The sequence below is a fragment of the Mirounga leonina genome, unplaced genomic scaffold (assembly GCF_011800145.1).
Source record: "Mirounga leonina isolate KUSES-001 unplaced genomic scaffold, KU_Mleo_1.0 Mir_173, whole genome shotgun sequence".
In the NCBI taxonomy this organism is placed as follows: Eukaryota; Metazoa; Chordata; class Mammalia; order Carnivora; family Phocidae; genus Mirounga; species Mirounga leonina.
The window spans coordinates 16,271,086-16,293,547 of record NW_023270447.1 but is presented as its reverse complement, the minus strand read 5'-3'; the positions used below and the strand labels follow the sequence as shown (position 1 = coordinate 16,293,547).

At 38.4% G+C, this 22,462-nt stretch overlaps 1 protein-coding gene across 2 annotated transcripts; it reads right to left on the bottom strand.

The window, feature by feature from the left end:
• Positions 1 to 630: 630 nt before the first annotated feature.
• GCLM (glutamate-cysteine ligase modifier subunit) lies at positions 631 to 18,910 on the bottom strand. 2 transcript variants are annotated; one of them, XM_035018001.1, is made up of 8 exons: positions 17,929 to 18,339; positions 14,700 to 14,733; positions 13,251 to 13,316; positions 11,903 to 11,987; positions 7,966 to 8,025; positions 6,764 to 6,966; positions 5,505 to 5,619; positions 631 to 1,804 (listed from the first exon to the last, which is right to left on the bottom strand). In XM_035018001.1, the coding sequence occupies exons 2-8, from the start codon at positions 14,730 to 14,732 to the stop codon at positions 1,635 to 1,637; spliced, it is 732 nt and encodes a 243-aa protein (XP_034873892.1). In that variant the 5' UTR covers position 14,733; positions 17,929 to 18,339; the 3' UTR covers positions 631 to 1,634. The 2 variants fall into 2 exon arrangements, with proteins under 2 accessions (XP_034873892.1, XP_034873891.1); XM_035018000.1 differs by lacking the exons at positions 14,700 to 14,733; positions 17,929 to 18,339 and adding an exon at positions 18,464 to 18,910.
• Positions 18,911 to 22,462: the final 3,552 nt, after the last annotated feature.

Genomic DNA, 22,462 nt, shown 5'->3' with positions numbered 1-22,462 from the left:
GCCCTATGTGGGGCTTGATCGCATGACCCTGAGATCATGACCTGAGCCAAACCAAGAGTCGGACACTTAACCAACTGCACCACCCAGGTGCCCCTAGTGTATTGACTTTGAATATGGAACCACTTCTCTCTAAGTTGAAAAAACTTGGGCAAAATTAGTTTTATATATTAGTTTATTTTTTTAAAAGATTTTATTTATTTATTTGAGAGTGCGAGAGAGTGAGAGAGAGCATGAGCAGGGGGGGAGGCTCAGAGGGAGAAACAGACTCCCCGCTGAGTAGGGAGCCCGATGTAGGGCTCAATCCCAGGACCCCAGAATCATGACCTGAGCTGAAAGCAGAAACTTAACTGACTGAGCCACCCAGGTACCCTATATTAGTTTTTTTTATAAACCATGTATTAAGACACATGGTTTAAAGGTACTGATTGACATACAAGAGATTTTTGAAGAACTTTTCAAACTATTTGGGTTACAGATACAAATTTGTAAACCTAAGGAAACCTGTAGTCTATATCAAAGGCCACAGCTTATTTGTTTGCTATTTCCTGGTTCTTAAACTAATGAGGAATTATAATAAATAATCTATGACCTCTTCTAGCTCTAAAGTTTTGATTATATCATTTTGCTTTTAAATAGTTAAGACCGTATCTCAAAAAAAAGTTGTCTAAATAGACAATGTTGGCCTTGAATTAAAGATTTTTTTCACTCCTTTTCTGGCTGTTAGTCCCTTCAAGTCAGTTATTAGTGGGGAACAAATATTACACATTTTACTCAACTGATTCTGACTCCCTGTGTCCCCTTTCTCCCCAGAGCCCACTGTGCCCAGCACATGGTAAACACTCAATACTTATTGAATATTCTTGAATGAATAGCAAAATATTAAGGATGGATCAAGTATTAAAAAGAATCTGGAGATGATAATAGTTGCTTTTATAAAACCCCCAAATAATAATTTCAAAGCTTCTAGTCTCCTTTTTCAGATTCACTTTGGTTTGTCTTAGAAATAATAGCAAGGAAAATATGGCACAAAAATACAAGATTAAATCATTATAGGTAAACTACAAGCAAGGACAGTTAAGTTTAAGTTTTCATTCATGTATTGAAGAAATGAATTTTACTTATACTACTAGTAGATCCCAGCTACTCTAGTTACTCTGGGATATAATCATCTTATCAATTACAGAAAAAATATCTTCCAGTATTTCAGTTTTAACAATTGTAATTAAGTTGCTTATACTATAGAATAAGAAGCCATTAATTAATTTTTGGAAATAAAAAATATGTATATACATTACCCTGATACCTAGGCCCAAAATATATCTAACAACAATTTTTCTTGATTTCTATTAGTCATAAAAATAAAGGAAAAATATATTGTAAGTATTTTCTTTATAGACAATTTCAATTAGAAAACAATAGTTTAATGAAAACAATACAGTGGAGTTCATGTGAGTGAACTGATATAGAGGCAAGAGAAGTATTCAAATCTTGACAGATAACATATTGTCAAATATAACTGAAGAATATCTGCCTCCATGACACCATTTACAGGCAGTAACTAATTTTTATACATCTCAATTTTATCTTCTATTCAAGGAAAATACAAGTCAGTAGGTTATGATCCTAAGTCGTAGTTAAGAACCCCTTCTTTTAGCTTGTAAAATGTAGCCTTTTGATTTGATAATTCCTCTACTTTTAACAATGACCGAATACCGCAGTAGCCACAGGGGCACCCACTCATGTGCTTGAATGTCAGGGATGCTTTCCTGAAGAGCTTCTTGGAAACTGGCTTCAGAAAGCAGTTCTTCAAACAAACAAACAAATAAAAACCCAAAGTGTTAAGTTTGAAAATAACAGCACTTTACCATGTAGGTAAGCATTTAAATACAACAAAAGAAACAATTCAAAATTGAATATAAAATATGCTTTTCCTTCATGTGTGCTAGGAATCTGAACCAGAATATCAAAAAGATCCAGGTAGTTCTTTAGAAAGTCCCTACACCTCTACCCCAGCCTATTTATTTCATAACCTCTGGTGAGTGGAGCCTGCAATTTTTTTTTTTTTTTTTTGAAGACTTCCAGGCAATTCTAATGTAGAGCCAGTGAAAATACAGGAAAGTACATACACAGAAAAAAAGGAAAGTATCCATAATCCTATCAACCAGAGATAGATTACTTCCATTGCCATGTATATCCTTCCAACTTTTTTTCTGTATCTTTCCGTACGTCAAAAACTGAAAATCATGCTGTAGTTACAACCTAATTTACTTATCTTTTCAACTTTTATTATGAATCTTCCCATGTAATTAAATATTCTGTGGAAGCATCATTTTTAATAATTATCCAGATACTACATTATATAGATACCATAATTTATACATTTCCTCATTGTTGACCAAAAAATTTAGGTTTTTCCTAGTATTTTGCTAATAAAAATAATGCTATGCTGAACATCTTTAAAATGCATGCCTGGCTATGGAATGACAAAGTCAAAGTACAAATACATTTTGAAGGCTTGATAGACAGTATATTGCCAATTGCTTTCCAGAAAGGCTATATTTTACACTTCCACTAGCAGTTGATAATGTTAGAGTGCCAATCTTATCATATCCTCACGAGCACCAGCAATCGTTTAAAAACTCTGGCAACGGTTATCTTTTTATTTGTATCTCTTTGATGAAATAATCATTTTCTAATTCCACATTGATATCCAAGCCCTTGACTCCTATTTGGATGTACTACTCCCGCCCTCACTGCATCTTCTCCAGCCACACTGGCCTCATACCTGTATCCTGAAATCCTCAAGCACACTCACACTTTGGGGCCTTTGAGTCAGCTGCTCCCTCTTCCCTGAACACTCTTCTTCCAGATTCTCGCAGGGCTCTCACCCTTCCTGCAGGTCTCTGATTAATGTCACCTTAGCAGAGAGGCCTCCCTGACTTACCCTATATAAAACAACCCCTAACCTGGGCACTCTTTTCTTCCTCAGCCAATTTTTCTCCATAGCACATACGATCATTTCTCACATTTAACATTTACCTTATTGTCCATCTCCTCCCACCAGAATATAAATTCCATGAGGGTTGGAATTTATCTGACTTGGTCCTTACATTCCTAGTACTTTGAATAATGAATGACACATTGTAGGTATGCAAATGTCTGTTGAATCAATCAAGCAATATGGAAAGATTCTACCACGGTCAGAACCAACCACACAGATAGAGACTAAGTGACCATCTATACAGTATGATTTGGGAGCACTATAGGACCCAATTGACCCAAAAGAACTGTTGTGATATTTGAATAACATCAATAGTAAACTCTCAGTAAATGTTAGCTATTATCATGTGCCAGGTACTTTTCTGAGTACTTCATATGTGTTAGCTCCTTTAATCTACATGTTAACCCTACAAGATAGATAATATTCTCCCCTTTTCCAGGGGGCAACTGAGGCAGAGAGGTTAGATAACTTGCCCAAGGTCATGCAGCCAGTAAATGGCAACTTTCATAAATGGAAGGCAAATATCTCTTTGGGAAAGTAACATGAACATGGATTTGTGTATCAGTCTATCTGACAGAGAACAGGACCTGGAGGGAATGAGGCATAAGGCAGATCAGATTTAATGGGAATGAGGGGAGGGTAAAACAAATAAAAAGGGAAAGGTTCTGAGTCAGGATCACCTACTTCACAATTTCACCCTGACTGTAGTTAAACTGTTACCACAACTTCTAGGACAAAGAGTAATGGAAAATAAGCACTTTCTGAAGAATAGGGTAATTTTAGAACAGGGGAAGGGTTTTAGAGGGGACTTATAAACAAAACTCTATTTTAGATGACAAGTAGAGTTAAATGTTTTACAACTTGATTGCTTAAAAAATAAAATGTGACACATAATCAGAGAGCTATGCTATTCATCAACTTAATTACATACTTTTAAATTAACTATGTGAACTGTTTAGAATCAGTAAACACAATAAATCTTTTAAGGAAAGAATTGCTTCATTACAGATCAAAGTGTCTGAAGATTCATTAATGGTATATGCAGGATCAGCCTATAAATTCTAATCAAAGGGTTTAGGATTAAAATTAGAAAGACATCCAAATGTAAGTTATGTCAGTAAAGCAAAAACATACCAAAAAAGGATTAAATTTCTCTTCTCATATGTATATACAATTTATTTTTCAATAAGAACAATACATTAGCACATACCCACATGCCTTCCATCTACCATGGAAATAAAATACCAGACAACTTAGTCTTTTCCTATTTCCTTTCCTACTAGAAAAAGGAAAGAGTTTTTTTTTCAAGTGGAGCTAGAACGGGGTGCAGGCTCATCCATCAGCTGTTGATAATAATTATTGTTGGAAGAGCCCCCCCTCCAAAGTAAACAGATAAATGATAGAATATCTGCTAACATAAAGTTGGAATTTAAATGGTTTATGTTTCAGAATAAATTGGCGTAGAAGTTCTTTGTTAGAGTTTCACTAAGATGACTTTTTTTTAGTGAATCTAATTACTTATGAAAGTAATTACTGAAGGGAGAGGCAAAAGTCATTTTCTCCTATTCTGGTATCATTTAAATAGAAACTGATAAGAAAGTAAGGTTTCAGACTGAAATACTACAATGCTAACATCTCAAATTAAAAAGATAGTACAGAATAGGGGGAAAGGCTCCCAATTCAGCCATGACCAAGTCCTAATTTAAACTCTGCCCCGTGCCAGCTGGGTGAACTTGGCTAGTTTCTTGAATTCTGAGGCTCTATTTCCTCAACAATAAAATGCCTAGTTTCAGTTGTTTTGAGGATTACAGATTATCCCTCTAAGGCATTTAGCATGATGCCTAACATTTGAGGAGCAATAACTATTAAAACTCCTCTTCCTACAAAACAGTGAAAAAATGAGAATGGGACAGACTGCTAAATAAATACGTATAAAGTGTAAAACAGTCTCTTCCTAGCTTTTCTACTTATCCTGTAAAATGTTGATAAAACATTATACTACAGAAGGCGGACAAGACATTCTTCTCATTAATCAAATAATGTTTCTGATTGACCCCAAACATATAGGTCTTGATAGAAATGATTAATAAAATACCTAATCAATTACCTATCCTAAGATGCTTAAATTTCAAATTAAATTTTATCTGCCTCTCTTTTCAGCTATTTACCCTCTTTAACTAAGTGGCTGTTTGGTACCATTTTTGCTGTACTACACAAGATTTTATATGATACTATTTAGAATATCTTAAAAGATCTTTTTTGTGTAGCTTAATATTTATAAACTTCAACAGACTAGATGTTCAGGAAATGATCCCTTCAATTTTTTGCTCATTGACAGACAAAATAAAGCTTTCTGAAACTAAATGCATATAAATTTTGGACTATTAAGAAAAGTTCTAGGTAGCATTTATCATTGTACAAAATTAAAAATTAAATTTTAACAAGTATCTTCTTGTAAGACAAAAGCTCATGATCAATCAACAAATGAAAATCTCAGTCTTACCTTTTGGATCATTATGAGTCAATAGCTGTATGTCAAATTGTTTAGCAAATGCAGTCAAGTCGGGTGGCATCACACAGCAGGAGGCAAGATTAACTTGGTTACTATTTGGTTTTACCTAGAAGTGAAAAAAATCATGACATTGCACTAAATTAAGTACTAGAAAAAGTGGAAAGCAATAAAAGAACACAATTTTAGAAAATACGAAAGACTGCATTTTATAGTGCTAAAAATTTATAAAACATTTTTATATGAATATATTAATGTATGCTTTTTTAACTCATGTCAGTGATAACAGGGAAAGGAAAGCTCTAGGATGGAGGGAAAAGCCAATATACTGTTATACCCTTAGAAACTCTCCTGCAATCTAATACACTTGCCTCAGAAACAAACATGGTTCTAAGTGTGATGATTCCAGCTCAAGAGGGAATAGGTCTTAAAGGTAAAGGAGCCAATAGAAATGGTAAGAACATTTAGTGTTAAAGTATAAAATATGGTTATAAATCAGACACATTTTGAAAAAGAATTCGATAACTTCCAATAGTTGCTCTGGTTAATTTACAGATACATTCCAGATCACCCAAGTCTCTCCAGCAGAATCTTAGCCACATTCTGGCTATCACCAAGTCAAAGGGAGGAGGAACAATACTTTCTCTAAGGTCTTCCTGCCCATAAGAAACTGAAAGCTCTGCAAAGAAGGTTGGGGATGAAGTAAAAGGAATAAAGAAAAATACAGAGGGTAAAGGTAAAATACTGGTAAGCAATTTCCCTAATAATATTGTACATTATTAGAGGCCAGAGAGTGGTGATTAATTTATGACACTTATTCCTTATCAAATTCTATGAACCAAAAGTATTTTATATCTTTAAGTAAGAGCAAAATATTTGTTACAGATGATATTCCCTTACCTAAGAAATCAGAACCAAGACCTAAGCATATCTAAAGCAAAATGTAATATTTTTATCACAAAAGTAAAACCGAAGGAAATGGCCTGAATTCATGCTGGCTATAAATGCTTCAGGACACATTTTCTAGGGTTTTTGTCACTCCTTTTAAATGAGATTAATACTAAGGTCAATTAGGTATATATTTGAGATGATAAAGGCCAGTGCTTTAGATAAAGCTTGCCTCAAAACTCCCACATTTGGAATAGCCCCCCCACTCTAAGTGTCCACTCTTGTGCATGACACTAAGCAGTGTGAAGCAAAGACTGTAAATGACAGGCTCCTCCCAGAGTGCCTGTGATCTAGCTGTGCTTTACCTGTGCCCACTGATACAGCTGTTCCAACTGAGTTTTGTCTAGGTCAGAGGTACCTATCGCAACAATCTTTTTGCTCTGAACCAAGTTTTCTAATTCCTCCCAGTAAGGCTGCAAATGCTCCAAGGAGAGATTAACTCCATCTTCAATAGGAGGTGAAGCAATGATCACAGAATCCAGCTGTGCAACTCCAAGGACGGAACAGGCTGATGTGAAGGAAAACACAATAGGATAAATATTTGTTACATAATGAAAACAAGTAATGTCTTTCAAGTATCCCACTAAATTCTGTCCATACAGTTCACTAGTTTTCTAATATAGCAGATTATTTCATTCAGTTTCATAATTTACCTATCATTTAGAACATTGCCATCTCTTAAAAAAGTGTAAGTCCCTGTTCATCTACTTGGTCTGTGTGGCAGACAGGTCAGTTTCTTTGACCTGCCTCCTTCCTAGGGACTCACAGCTCTGACAGTCCTTCTGGGGAACAGGCCTCCTTGTTTCCTAGGCCCCAGGAATTTTTTGGTAGCTTCTTTATCTTCATAAAATTTTCTTCTCCAGTTCTACTAGTATCTTGTATGTATGATCACAAGAATTCTGACCTCATATTCTGTAATCGGTAGTCATGGCAAAGAATAGTCTTGAGACTCTGAAAAACTAAATTTATGGTCCTAATCTATAGAGGTAGATAATTTAATTCCTGTAAAAATAACTTAAAGGGTTTATTTTAAATGATTATTGTCCATTCCATAGTAATATTAAAGAGCTAATTATTTAAATGTTCAACACCTATAATACTGGAAGAATGTTTTAAAAGAAAAAATGTTGAATAACTGTAACATCACAATCATCTGACCAAGTGCTGAACAAAGATGAGAGTGCTTGTTTTGTTGTTGTGGAGGTGGTGGTCACGGTGTTTCATCTACAGTACTACAAGGGCTAAGAATATGGTTAAGGAGAATTTCATCTCCAAACGTATAGTTAACAATTATGTTACATCTTTTACGTTCCTCATATATATCAAAATATGAACCTATGTAAGTCGATATGATCTGACAGAAGCCTTAAGAAATCAGGCTAGAACTTTAGAAAGTAAAATTGGAATGAGCTCATCTTCTTTTTCACCTGGTCCTGAACACAAGATATAACTACTACCCCTATACTAATTTAAAGTTATGAAGGTAAAAAGTTAAATTTTTGCTTACCCATGTCAACTGCATTTCTAGTTGATGATGAAGAGTTTGATCCTACAATGAAGAGTTTTGCTGGGTAACAAAAGAAAACAAAACTGATTACTAAATTTGGGTAACATTCTACTAGACAGTATTAACACTGCCAACAATACTAAGTTGACAGAGGATCCTGAATGAATTATTTTTCCTTTCCTAGTCACATAATTTTATAGTTTTCATTTTAAGACATGAAAGTACCTTTCCATTGTAATTTTTATTATTTATTTATTTTTTAAGATTTTATTTATTTGACAGAGAGAGCACAAGCAGAGGGAGAGAGAGGGAGAAGCAGGCTCCCTGCTGAGCAAGGAGCCCGATGTGGGACTCGATCCCAGGACCCTGGGATCATGACCTGGGCCGAAGGCAGCTGCTTAACCAACTGAGCCACCCAGGCGTCCCTGTAATTTTTAAATTACATGCCAATTGCTAAAAAATATCCATTTGTAAAAAAAAAAAAAAAGCAAATATTAATTTTCCATTTGTTAGAAGGCAGGTCACATAAATATACAAATTACTCAAAATGTACATTTTTATGAATTAAATATTAATGGAACATATTATATACGTTCTCCAATAAACTAAAATAAAAGGCTAAGCTAAAACTGCTTGTAATGTGAAGAAAAACGAAAAGAAAAACCCCACGATCCCACCTTCCTAATATAACCATTTTAATTTTTAGACATTAGCTTCTAGCTTTTGGTCATATGAGGCAGGGTATAACATTTATTCTATTTCTATTTAGTTTACCTTTATGTAATATTTTTTTACATCTTTAGTTCTCTTAACATTTTTTTTATCATAATAGTAATATATATTCATTCTAGAAATGAGAAAAACTGAGGGGTGGGTGGTTGGGGGATGAGGTAACTGGATGATGGGCATGAAGAAGGGCACATGATGTAACGAGCACTGGGTCTTATATAAGACTGATGAATCACTGAACTCTACCTCTGAAACTAATAATACCTTATATGTTAATTAACTGAATTTAAATTTTAAAAAATGGGAAAAAAAGAGAAGTGAGGAAAACCCAAGAGTAGAAAGACTAAAAAAACTGCCAATAGTCTCATCACTGAAAACAGTCACTGTTTAGATTTTTGTATACTCTATTTTTAATGAATAATTTTACATACTCATTTTTATTTTTTTTATTTTTAAGATTTTATTTATTTATTTGACAGAGAGAGAGACAGCGATAGCGGGAACACAAGCAAGGGGGAGTGGGAGAGAGAGAAGCAGGCTTCCTGTGGAGCAGGGAGCCCGATGCGGGGCTCGATCCCAGGACCCTGGGATCATGACCTGAGCCGAAGGCAGACAATCACTGAGCCACCCAGGCACCCCTACATACTCATTTTTAGTGGTTAAACACTATTCTGTAATTTCGATAGGGTATAACTCAAATGATTTCCTACTTTTTGAACATTTACATTAGTTCCAGTTTTTTGTTATCATATACAATGCTAAAATAAACATCTTGGTAACTTCAACTTTCTGCTGAAGCATTTTCCAAGGACAAATTGTCGGGAATGTGTATGAGTCAAAGGGTATGATCTTTTTTGTGAATCTTGTTTTGGTTTTTTAAGATTTTATTTGAGAGAGAGAGCACAAGCAGGAGGAGGGGCAGAGGGAGAGGGAGAGGGAGAGGCAGACTCCCCACTGAGCATGGCCTGATGGGGGCTCCATCCCAGGGCTCTGAGATCAGGATCTGAGCCAAAATCAGAAATTTAACGGACTGAGTCACCCAAGTGCCCTGAATCTTGTTCTATTTTATTTACTTCCCACTTTTATATGAAAGATTTGTACCAGTTACAACTAAAAGTTAAGAATTGCTCTAACAATATACAACACTATCAAAAATATATATAGTTTTTGCTAATTTAGTATGTACAATATATATCTGTCCAGGACTGCATTAATTGGCATTTCTTTGGTTACCAGGAAAGCTGAGTAGTTTTCTATTAAAATTGAGGCTTTAACTTGATTCAAACTCAAATTTATTTATATAGATCTACTTTATGTAAATTCACTGTTCAAAATCTAAATTTACTCAACAAATAGGTAGAGTAGTAGTAGAGAAAATCAGAAAAGGGAATGGAAGGAAAAGAGGGCTAATGAACTATGTATATGTAAATTGCCTGGTATTCAACAAACATAACAAATTTACCTTGTACATTTATTTGTCCTTTCCTTTCTACTACTAAATAATCTTCCTAAAGCATTGCTTTCCTTACTCGACTTCTCTATTTAAAAGTCATCACCACTCCCCTACCAACCAGGTGAGAGTCAGTCTTCACCACTTTAATCCATCCATGGTTCCCATAATTATACTCCATGAAAACTCTCCTTTACCACTATCCCTCTGGCCATGAATTTGTGCCATTTGAAATGGTCCTTCTCCGAAATGAGAGGCATTCTTAGATGGGTAGAGAAAGGAAAGCTCTTCATATGGGGAGAATTTTGATACCTATCAAAAATCTCAAGCCCTCTAGGAACTGAGGTCAACCTGTAAGAGCTCCAAGATGGATCTAAACCATGAGGAATTGCAATCAACCACAGAGAGGAGGTTGCTTTTAATTCCTTTCCAACACAAATAACAATATGAAATTAATAGAAAAAAATGGGTTTTGGAGTCAGGCATACATGGATGGATTCCTGGTTCAACCACTTACTGGTTATAAGACAACTTCCAAGTTATTTAACGTCACTTGTGCAATGGGGATAATAGACCTACCTTGTAGAATTGTTTTCAGAATCATGTGAAGAAATATAACCAAAATGTGCTAAGTACAGTGCCTGGTACAAAACAAGACTCGATAAATGGCAGTTGAGTTAAAAAAAAAAAAAAAAACAATGCTGTACGTATCTCATCTTACATGTCCATCCTAATAAAATATAACAACCAAGACAAAACTACAAATGGTAATAAATCACAGCTACTTAGCACTTAACTTTTTGCCAACCACTGTGCCAAGGGGAATTTTTGTGTTATTTCATCTAATTTACAAAGAAGCCTCTGAAACAGATGCATCCCTATTTTACAGATGAGAAAATGAGGCTCAAAGAGGTCAAATAACTTGTTAGTCCAAGATTATACCAGTCACTACTCTGCATACTGAGGAATTCTGATCTAGTTAAGTTCAAGCTTTTAATGACTATGCTATGCTGACAGTAAGCTGAGGGCAAGAACAGCCCGTCTCTTTATTTTTTCATTCCTTGAGGTTGCATGGTCTCTGGTAAATAGTGACTTGATACATTTGTTGAAGGGGTATATCATGGATTTTATTTCTCTTCGTGCAACTTGTTGCCCAGACTTTGGTCTACACTTCCAGGTGACTTCAGCCATTGCTCAGCAGTGTTCCACCAGGAAGGGAGGGCCTATGCTTGCTTTGGATAGACACTGCTCTTAAGCCTTCCCTTTATTCTTTCCATTTCCTCCATCTTAATATTCCTGAAGTCCGACATATAAATTAATGAGACCATCATGAAGAAAAGGAAGGTGAAGTCCTCTTCTGACTCCTTTAAGTAGCCAAAACTGACCTCCTATAACCTCCTCTTGGGAGTTTATATTATGTTTAAAAAGAATCTTTAGGGATGCCTGGGTGGCTCAGTTGGTTAAGTGTCTGCCTTCCCAGGGTCCTGGGATGGAGCTCCACGTCAGGCTCCCTGCTCAGCGGGGAGCCTGCTTCTCCCTCTCCTCCCCACTTGTGCTCTCTCTCTCTTGCTCACTCACTCTCTATCTCAAATAAATAAATAAAATCTTAAAAAAAAAAAAAGAATCTTTCTATTTCTCACACTTAGTGACTGAGTCACTCATTACCAGAAGCAAAGAAAGGCTTATTCTCCCTGCCTGACAAAACCTCACTATCATTTCCACTGTATAACAAAATAAACTGTAAAGGCTGGACTTTACCAGAAACTTTCATTTCTTCTCTTTCATCAGGATTTATCTTTTCTACTGCATGAGATACGGTACATTCCAAGACATCTGGAAATTCCTATAACAAACAATGTTTACAGTAAATATAAAGCTAATGTTTTTAATTAGCTATATGTTTTGTATTGTCCATAATGCCCTTTAGAAACAGAGAACCCATAAGATAGGGTTCTTTACCTGATGTCTGGATGGGCTTCAAAAGGTTTGTAAGCCCTGAAACAAAGGTAAAATGCTGTGTATCCATTTTCTGGGGAAAAGGATCCATTTTGATCAGGTACTCAGAGGAATGCAAACAAATGGTGATGGTGGGGGCAGCAGGTGAGGAGTTATAACCACTAACATAGTACATAATTTTACTTAAAAACAAAACCAATGAAAATATTTACCCATTCTGCATAAGGACATGTTAAAAGCTTCCTATATTAATCACAAACATTCTAAACCAAGACTTTTTTTCTGAGTGCAATAAAAAAGTAAAGGCAATTCTAATGCATTATAATTAATAATTTATGAGGAAAATGGTAAGATGTTAGTATATATAAATCAGAAATACATTAACTCACATTTACAAGATTAAAACAGTAAACAGTGAGGCCTTTCCCACAATTCTTGAGCATATTACAATGCCTGGCACATATCAAGGGCTTAGTGTTTGTCAGTCATGCATAAATAGAGGCAAATGGTCATTTCAGAGAAACAGAGACTGATAGAAGACATTAATCAACATCTGCCTAGCAGCTATGGAGTTTAAACTTGCAGAATGCCCACGGCAACAACTGTTTCCAGCACATGTCCTCGTCCATAGTTTTAAAGTAGTCGATGTAATTTGTTATGAGCCTTTGGCTGAGTTGGATTCCAAAGAGTGGTTTGCAGACAGGTGGTCTGTATATTAACATTTATGATAAGTCATTTATTAACATTTAATGAAACACCCAGTGTTTCCCTCGAAACTAACATTAAAAAAATTATTTCTAGTGCCTATATTATTATGATACTCTACCACAGCAATTTAACAACCAAAACTGTTAAATAGTCATTTCTTTATTAGACCAAATATAAACTGGAACACAGTGAAGAAAGTGTGATGGGAATTAAGCACCGAGAATCCTGGTATCTAGTCTAGTTGAAGAGTTGGTGACACATCCTGGATTTTCCGTTTTATGCTTAAGCATACTGGGTCAGACAGCCATCTGAGTAAATCAGCCACAGGGAATTTTGTGCTAATTGCCTATTTGATTTCCCTGTCAAAACTGGGGAAATTAATTTCCTGCTTACTGCACTTCCCTTTTGACCTACATGATTTCTTCATCCACATTTTACTCACCCTGACCAAATCAGGGCTGATTTGGGAGCTCCACTCATTCAAGGTCTTTTGGATACAATCTCGAAGCTGTAAAAGGAATGCATTTTGAAACTGTTAATCAAACTCTATACACTTTCCGTACTTCTACAATAAGAATATATTAGTTTGATAAGTTGGAAAAAGAAGATGTGAATAGGAAAAACCATAAAAACCAAAATTTTAGTTCTACAAGGTTTTTTTCTTCAACAAAGTTTAGATCTGTTTTTATCTTTTTTTATATAAAATGTTTTATTTATTATGAGAGTCAGAGAGAGAGAGAGAGAGAGCGAGGCAGAGGCAGAGGGAGAAGCAGGCTCCCGGCCCAGCAGAGAGCCCGATGTGGGACTCGATCCCAGGACCCTGGGATCATGACCCGAGCTGAAGCCAGACGCTTAACCATCTGAGCCACCCAGGCACCCCTAAATCTGTTTTTATCTTAATCTTCAAATGTTGATGTAATACAGTAATCTATTTTTAAAGTGTCTTTGTACCAATGAAAGTTTAAGTAAGCCTTTGAGACATAAAAGCATTCACAAAGAAACAAAATTTTTCAAGAATAAGGTTTATAAATAGAGGAACGTGAGTTCAAGCCCAGGGAGCCTGACTAAAATTAGTATTAACCACTGTGAGATAATCCTCAAAGACAAATAAATGATTGTCTAAGTATGGCCAGAGGAACTCCATTATTCACCTGTGGTGTTCATTAAAAATTCCAGTTCCTGGGGCGCCTGGGTGGCTCAGTTGGTTAAGCAACTGCCTTCGGCTCAGGTCATGATCCTGGAGTTCCAGGATCGAGTCCCGCATCGGGCTCCCTGCTCAGCAGGGAGTCTGCTTCTCCCTCTCCTGCTCCCCCCCTCTTGTGCTCTGTCTCTAAAATAAATAAATAAAATCTTAAAAAAAAAAAAAAAAATTCCAGTTCCTGATACCATCCTAGACCTGCTGAATCACTCTAAGGGCAGCAGAACTTGCATTTTAACAAGCATCCCAAGAAATCAACATGTAAAGTCTGAGAACTACCACAGTCCTATCTTACATAAGTCAACTTGCATAGTATCAGCCCATATGTCATTTCCTACCACTTAGGTATACCTTCAACCGGTCTTCAATGTTTTCTTATACAAACAAATAAAACTTGTTTACACTAACATTATAGTATGTTGTAAATCCATTAAACTGTTCATGCATCTTTCATCCCTTATGTTGGTGTATTTCAAACTTGTCTGATAGAGCTCCAAAGTAAGACCTACATACATTCACATATAGAGTAAGGACCTAAATAAATAGAACAAAAAATTTATAAAATGGTATGTTCACTACATGCTAGGCACTCTGAGGGCTTCTATTAATTAGGAAAAAAAACATGCTGTTCTATGGCTCACCAAACTGACTTATGACCACTAATGGGCAACACTAGCAATTTGAAATCATTACCTTATAAACATCCAAGGACACAGTGCTTTGCATTCTGTGGGCAATCAATGAAAAAATAAATGAGTAACTGGGATCAAGTCCCTAAACTGCAAAAGCACTTTCCTAATAGCAATAACACAGACTAAACTTCTGAACTCACTGATCTATGATTGCTTATGATAAAAACTGACAGCACTTTACTGCTTTTATCTTACTACAGATAATTACAAGGGACAACTGGTTTATCAATTTAAGAGCTCAGAGTCATCTACATTAAGCTTCATAAGCCACAACAAAAACTTATGTGCTGTCCACAATAATCCACATGAATTCAATCTACAAGGTCTCTATCTTCATGGAAAATATATTTATAATCAAATTTAAAATATTAAATAAAAATTAGTTGATAATTATTCCAGACAGAATTACAAGTCAATATTCTTTTCAAAAATGGTAAAAGTTGGGGCAGCAGGACTCAAAGTTAACAATTCTATCAAGAGTGCTTTGGCTCAAATCATGGGAGAATTTTAAGAAATTTTCCTCTGGGGGTGCCTGGGTGGCTCAGTTGTTGGGCGACTGCCTTAGGCTCGGGTTGTGGTCCCAGGGTCCTGGGATCAAGCCTCACATCGGGCTCCCTGCTCGGCAGGGAGCCTGCTTCTCCCTCCGCCGCTCCCCCTGTTTGTGTTCCCTCTCTTGCTGTGTCTCTCTCTGTCAAATAAATAAATTAAATCTTAAAAAAAATTTTTTTTCCTCTGGAAGGATGGCTCACTTGCGTACCTAAAGCTTTCCTGATAAAAAGTCCAATTCTGGAAGGTAAGTATATTTTCAGAGTATTCACCCCCTTCTTGAAATCACTTAATTAATATCAGATTCTGCAAAATGTCAGGACAAATCACAGAACAGTCAATGTTACAATGAGAAATTCATTGACTGTATCACAAGCCTAATGATTTCTAATCTTTTATATATTATCTATATTGACTGAACATTAACCTTGTATTTTGTTCTCAGTTCTCTTCATTTTATCATATACACATAGGATCACTGAAGTAAGTATCATCATAATGTAGTGTATCATTAGATCTGGAGCCATATAAGAGTTTTAAATATACTACATGATTCATCTGGCCAAATACTCTTACAACAAAGAACTGAGCAAAACAGTCCTACAATGGCTCATTTAAAAAACAAGATTTGATTTCATAAAGTTCTAGTGAAAAAAATTTTTTAAAAGATAATGGAATTTTAAAAAAACATACACATTAGTACTAGAAGAGACCTTTTAGGTAAACTAACTCCCTACTTAATGTGTAAATTTTCTTAATAATGAGTGATTTTTTCAGTTTCTTTATTCTACAAGGCTAAACCATTTCAAGTAGCATATCCCAATTTGGAGCTCTGTTTGTTACAAAGTTTTGTTTTGTTTTGTTTTACAGGGAAACAAAACATATCTCTCCTTAACTACACTGTCCTATTTTCCTACAATATGCTGCCCTATTTTCAAGTTTTCCTCAAATGTTTTCTAGCTTATTTTGTCCCTCTTATGTAGCAGCCCCCCCCCCCCCAACAAACTAGAATTAGTCCTTTGAACAATGTTTTTCAAACTGTGGAATGTGACTCGTTACATTAAGAAATAGTTTTTAAAAATTAAAATAGGATAGAAAAAATCATAATACACAGTATATACTAAAGGTTAATATCTCCATTAAACCTTTGAGATATATTTTAACAGCTTTATTGAAGTATAATTTATGCACAAAATTCACTTATTTTAAGTGCACAATTCGATGCTTTTTAGAGAGTTTTTTGTAAAGAGTCTACAGAGCTCTGCAGCCATCACCACAATCCAATTTTAGAACATCTTCATGTGCCCACTAGCCGTCACTACCCATTCTTACCCCAGCCCAAGGCAACCACTCATCCTACTTTCTGTCCTTATGGACTATGAACTAGACTGCAAGGTAAAATTTCGTACTGGGTTTGCCAAAGTCAAAACACTTCGAAGGCCACTACTTTAAAGTGCGTTGTAGTGAAACAAGAGAGCAAAAATTTCACCCAATATTGTCAGTATATAGGGAAAATGGTGTACTGAACCCAGCAGCTCTGGGAGGAAATTGAAAGAATAGAACTAAACACAGAAATATTTATTTGGGGGAGAAACAGTCTACGTGGGGTGGTTTAAACAAAAAAGGTATACAAACTGAGATGGATGGAACCTGGTCACAGAATATGGTAAAGGTTTTGGTTCCTATTAAAGTTACAACTAAGAGTTCTCATCTGATGGGTGCTCACAGGCCCAGAGCATACTCAGAGGGACGTCATGTGCTCCTGCATAGTTTACCATCAACATCTTATATAAAAGAGCAAAAACTGCCTAGGAGTACAGCTGATATCATAATATGGCATAAGACAGTTTTTCTTTTAATCAAGATTTTTTTTTAAAGATTTATTTATTTATTTGAGAGAGCGAGAATGAGAGAGAGAGAGTACATGAGAGGGGGGAGGGTTAGAGGGAGAAGCAGGCTCCTTGCTGAGCAGGGAGCCCAATGCGGGACTCGATCCAGGGACTCCAGGATCATGACCTGAGCCGAAGGCAGTCGCTTAACCAACTGAGCCACCCAGGCGCCCCTCTTTTAATCAAGATTTGTTTAAAATCTTTGATAAAAAGGGGCGCCTGGGTGGCTCAGTCATTAAGCGGCTGCCTTCGGCTCAGGTCATGATCCCGGGGTCCTGGGATCCAGCCCCGCATCGCATCGGGCTCCCTGCTCAGCGGGAAGCCTGCTTCTCCCTCTCCCTCTGCTTGCCGCTCTGCCTACTTGTGCTCGATCAAATAGACAAATTCTTTAAAAAAATAAAATCAAATCAAATCTTGATAAAAAGGGAGATAAATGCCTCCATGGTGAGCGTTGTCCTATATTATCTCTTTCAATCCGCACAGTGAGCTGATGAAGACCGTTATCATTACTCAGCTTCAAAGCTGTATAAACAGACTCAGAGAAGGTAACTTCCCCAAAGTCACACGGCTCCTAAATTAAAGGTTTGTTTTTGCTCACTGTTATTTTTCAGCACCCAAACCGTCTTACACCGCCTCTATGCCTCCGCAACTCCCTGGGCACCCTGACTCTCCACTCAGGAACGACCAGCTGAGGACCGAGTATGTATCACAGGGATAATTCCAGATTAATCTCTGCCACCTCAAACTAGGCAAATACACTGAGGCAGATTAATCTTCAGCAAGAAGAACGCATACCTTATTCCAAAGCCGAATTCGAGCGTGGAGTCCTGCGCCTCACAGCAACAGAGAACCTACTGTCAACAGCCTCAGAGCTAAGTGAATTATTACTGCTACCTTCACCTGAGCCCTGGAAAAGCGAACCTCTCACTAAACTATGTCTTCACCTGGCCGCGGCGTGGGGGGAAGGGGGGCCAGAGGCTGGGGGAGGCTGGGAGGGAGGTGCTGCTCTTCTCTGCACCCCCCCGGCCCCCGCAACGAAGAGGGGTCCAGTGCGTTCGAGAGGTCGGCTGTCGGCCGGGAGCACTGACGGAGGCGTCCCTCGGGATGAAGCTGCACCTGCCAAGTGTTTGAAGGCGCGCGGCCCGCAGCTGCAGGTTTGGAGGCGACGTCGCGGCCCCAGCGGCCCCAGCCTTCCCGCGCCGGCGGAGCCCAGGTGCGCGCCTCACCCGCGCCCCGAGCCCGCCCGCCCGCCCGCCCGTCCCTCCGGGCGCTGCTTCCCTTTGGGAGCCTCCCGCCCCGCGGCCTGCCCCGGGAGCCCCGCGTCTCTCACCTCCTCGCTGTGCGTGGACGGGCACTTCTTCCGCAGGCGACCCCAGTTCAGCAGGTTCCCGGTCTGCAGGTGCAGGGTGCGGGCCCGTGCCAGCAGCGCCCCGGCCGCGCGGCTGTCGGTGCCCATGGCAGCGGCCGCCGGAGGGGGGCCAGGCGGCGACGGGGCCGCAGGCGAGGAAGGAGGCCGCCCTGCAGGACGCGGTGCCCGAGGCGGGAGAGCCGAGCGCGAGGCTGGCCGCCCCACGCGGCGGGACCTCGGCCTGCGCTCGTGACCTCGGGAGGCCGGACTGACGGAGCTGCGGCCCGGGAAGGACGCGCTGGCCGCGGCGGCTGCTGCTGCTACTGCGGCCGCCGCCGGAGAGTTGACTCCCAACTGAAGGGACCGTTTCCTGGAAGACAATGACTAAGCAGAAATCGCGGCTGAGAAAGTGCTTGGTAACCGTTACCCGTCCCGCGGCGGGGCCGGGCGGGGCGGGGCGGCGAGGGAGCTGCGGGACGCCCGCCCGCGGGTGACTGGCCCTTGGCCTGTGGAGGGCGTGGCGCCGGGCGGCGGGCGGGCGCGCGGCGGAGAGCGCGCGGGACGCGCGGGGCGGGGCGGCGTGGGACCCGGCGCCCGGCAGGGCGCCCCCTGCCGGCCAGAGGACGGCGCGCCGGCCCGGGCCCCCTCCGCCTAGCGCCGCCGGCTGCGCTCGCGGTCTCGCCTCCCAGCCAATGGGCGGTCGCGCTGCTGATGTCCTTCCACGCTTCTTTAAAAAGACAGCGAAAGGCCGCTACCAAGGCTTTGAAATACCAGCTGCTCTTAGTTCTCAAAAGCGGGTGTTAAGGCAAAGTGCCCCTTCATTGCTTTTATACCCTCTTCATTTTCTTTCTCAAGGTCTTTCTCCCCCCACTCCCTCCGAACTGCGCGTTTTTCTCCGTGTTCATTGATTACAGGACTTACGCTATTTGCTGGACAGTGTGTGAAGTCAATGAGTAAGACTTAATCTTTGCCTTTGAGAAGCTAATACTCTAGTTCCAAAGATAAGACCTAAGCATATGAAAGAGTATCTTGGGGCAGTTTCCGAATGAGTTCAGATTAAAGAGAACACTTCATCCGGTGAGATCAGGGAAGATTTTATCAGCCATTCCCTTAGAGATGGTTGTGATTCTTTACTCCTATTAAATTTCATGTATGGTAGATTGGTATGAATCTCAGATTGAACATTTATTGAGCTTTCCTCAAGAAGCTTTTACCTTTGTTAAAAGAAATCAGATATATTAAAAGGCAAAACGCTATTATAAAGGATAAATTCCAGTTGGTAAGAATTCAGGGTGAAGTGGAAAAGAAGCTCCTTCTAGTAGGTGGTTAGAGATTGAGCCTGATTTTGAGTGAATATTTGTTGGCTGAATGAAGGTAAGAATTCTTTGAAGAGAAGGGTATGCCAGAAGCAGGAACAAGCATGGGATATTTTAATTAATGTAAATATTTGATCCTTATGCTGAATTTTCTGTGGCATTATTGTTTTGACTTGTATATTCTCTAATACCACGGAAATAATTCGTGATTAAAACTTAGAGGTTGGGGGCGCCTGAGTGGCTCAGTAGTTAAGCGTCTGTCCTCCGCTCAGGTCATGGGATCGAGCCCCACATGGATGGGGCTCCCTGCTCAGCGGGAAGCCTGCTTTTCCCTCTCCTACTCCCCCTACTTGTGTTCCCTCTCTCGCTGTCTCTCTCTGTCAAATAAATAAATAAAATCTTTCATAAAAAATTAGAGGTTGTACCTCCTAAAGTATTAGACCTGCTTTCTTGCTGGGAATTTATATAGCATATTGGTCATGGACATAAAGCTGTGTGGCTTGAAAACCTGACTTTACCAGCTACTGGCTATTTTAACTTAGGTCACTTAGTCTGTTTCACTTTCTCCAATCTGGGCCAGATGATAGTTTAAACCATACGAAATTGCTGATAATTGACCATTTTTGACCTACAGAAATGGCTAGGTTCCACCTGATATAGTATCTACCACATTGAGGAGGATTGAGGAATTAGCTTACCAAAACACCTTAGTAGAGTATTTGGATCATGGTAAAAGTTCAGTAAGTGAGAGCTCCTATTATTAATGCCTCCTCTCTTTCCCCCTTACAATCCAGTTCTCATAACATTGGCAAATTCATGACATGAAATCACAGCAGCATTGTGTTATGTTTTTAAAATTCACTTTTTTTTTTTTAAAGATTTTATTTATTTATTTGAGAGAGAGAGAATGAGAGAGAGAGAACACATGAGAGGGGATAGGGTCAGAGGACGAAGCAGACTCCCTGCCAAGCAGGGAGCCCGATGCGGGACTCGATCCAGGGACTCCAGGATCATGACCTGAGCTGAAGGCAGTCGCTTAACCAACTGAGCCACGCAGGAGCCCCTAAAATTCACATTTTGTAAACTGATTTACTCTTCGTAGCAATTCAGATAAATAACTTATTGAAAATCTCACTATTAGTAAGTGTTGGGGCCCCAATCAAAACCTAGATCCCTTATTTTCAAACTCCTTACTCTTGCACGCTACAATTTACTTTTAACACAAAAAATATATTTATTGAGGTGATTTTAATTCTTGAATGTGTGTGTCATGATTCATATGCTTTTTATGCCTGTTCAGCTTTTTTTTTTTTTAAGCTATATATTATACTTACTGATACCCTTGTCATAGATCCATAGTTTTGAGAAAGGGAAACATAATCTTCTAAATTTATTTGGTGACAAAAACAAAAAATGAAAAATCAGAGAGCTTTATTGTATACAGTTATTTTGAAGGAATCTTTTCTATAGAGGAGGAGTAATATTGCTGACATTTCCATCTTTGGGAATAGTGTGATTTAGGTTTTACGTGCTTTAAAATTCTTAAGCAAATGTTTGTAAATATAAAAGTCACTAACATCCACCGCTCTTTTTTTCATTCTCTTTGACCTCTCCAGGATCTGATACTACTGTCCATGCTTCCCTTTGAGAACCACTCTCCTCAACTGGCTTATCATACACTGCACCCTGGTTTCCTCAATATATTTGATCACAGAACAATTTAAAAAATCATAATGAACTGTTGGAAGCCCAACAGGAGCTCATGAGCTGTAAGTGCTTAAATTTAAAGCAAACAGCAAAAATGATCTCATGGAAGAGTTATTACAGGAAGTGATCACATTTTTATTCATAGTCTGTTTCACTTTATACAAGAATAAACAAAATGTGAGAACTAAAATTCATTTTACCTTATTAAGGGATCACCTGGTGCATCTTATTCTTAATAAGGTAAAATGGATTTAAATTATCAAATTTTGGTTTAATATTTTATGCAATTGATTTTAAATTTAATAATACATTATTATATTATTCTTCATAACAGAAAATATAGTACATAGATGTTTATCTCATCCATATTAAAAACAACCTAATACTCCATTATATGAATATCTATAATTTACTTAGATAAATTATCTCTGTATTTGATGGCCAGGTAGGTTGCTTTTAGGCTTTTGCTAGAATAAACACTGTGACCATACACATTCTTAGTACTTGTCTATTTGTACATGGGGGAACATTTTTCTCCAATACCTACGTGTTACATATTACTATCTTCAAGGGTGTACATATTTATTTATTTTTCCTCTTTTTTATTTTATTTTTAATTTTTTTTTAATTTAAAGGGTGTGCATATTTAATAGCTACTGCTGAACCAATTTACACTCAAATCTAAATTGTGTAAGACTACCTATCTCCTCCCACAATCACTAACACTAGATATTATTTGTCTCTTCAATTTTTGCCAAGCTGATGGGTAAGTGTATCTTGTTACTCTTTTTTTTTTTTTTTAAGATTTTATTTATTTATTTGAGACAGAGAGAATGAGAGAGACAGAGAGCACATGAGAGGGGGGAGGGTCAGAGGGAGAAGCAGGCTCCCTGCCAAGCAGGGAGCCCAATGCGGGACTCGATCCTGGGACTCCAGGATCATGACCTGAGCCGAAGGC

Excerpts from the sequence above, each read along its gene's own strand:
- GCLM (XM_035018000.1), bottom strand. The coding sequence starts at position 18,589 with ATGGGCACCGACAGCCGCGCGGCCGGGGCGCTGCTGGCACGGGCCCGC. Across the intron at positions 8,026-11,902 it reads AGAAGAAATGAAAGTTTCTG|CAAAACTCTTCATTGTAGGA; the intron begins GTAAAGTCCAGC and ends TTTGTTACCCAG. Across the intron at positions 6,967-7,965 it reads TAGAAATGCAGTTGACATGG|CCTGTTCCGTCCTTGGAGTT; the intron begins GTAAGCAAAAAT and ends CCTTCACATCAG.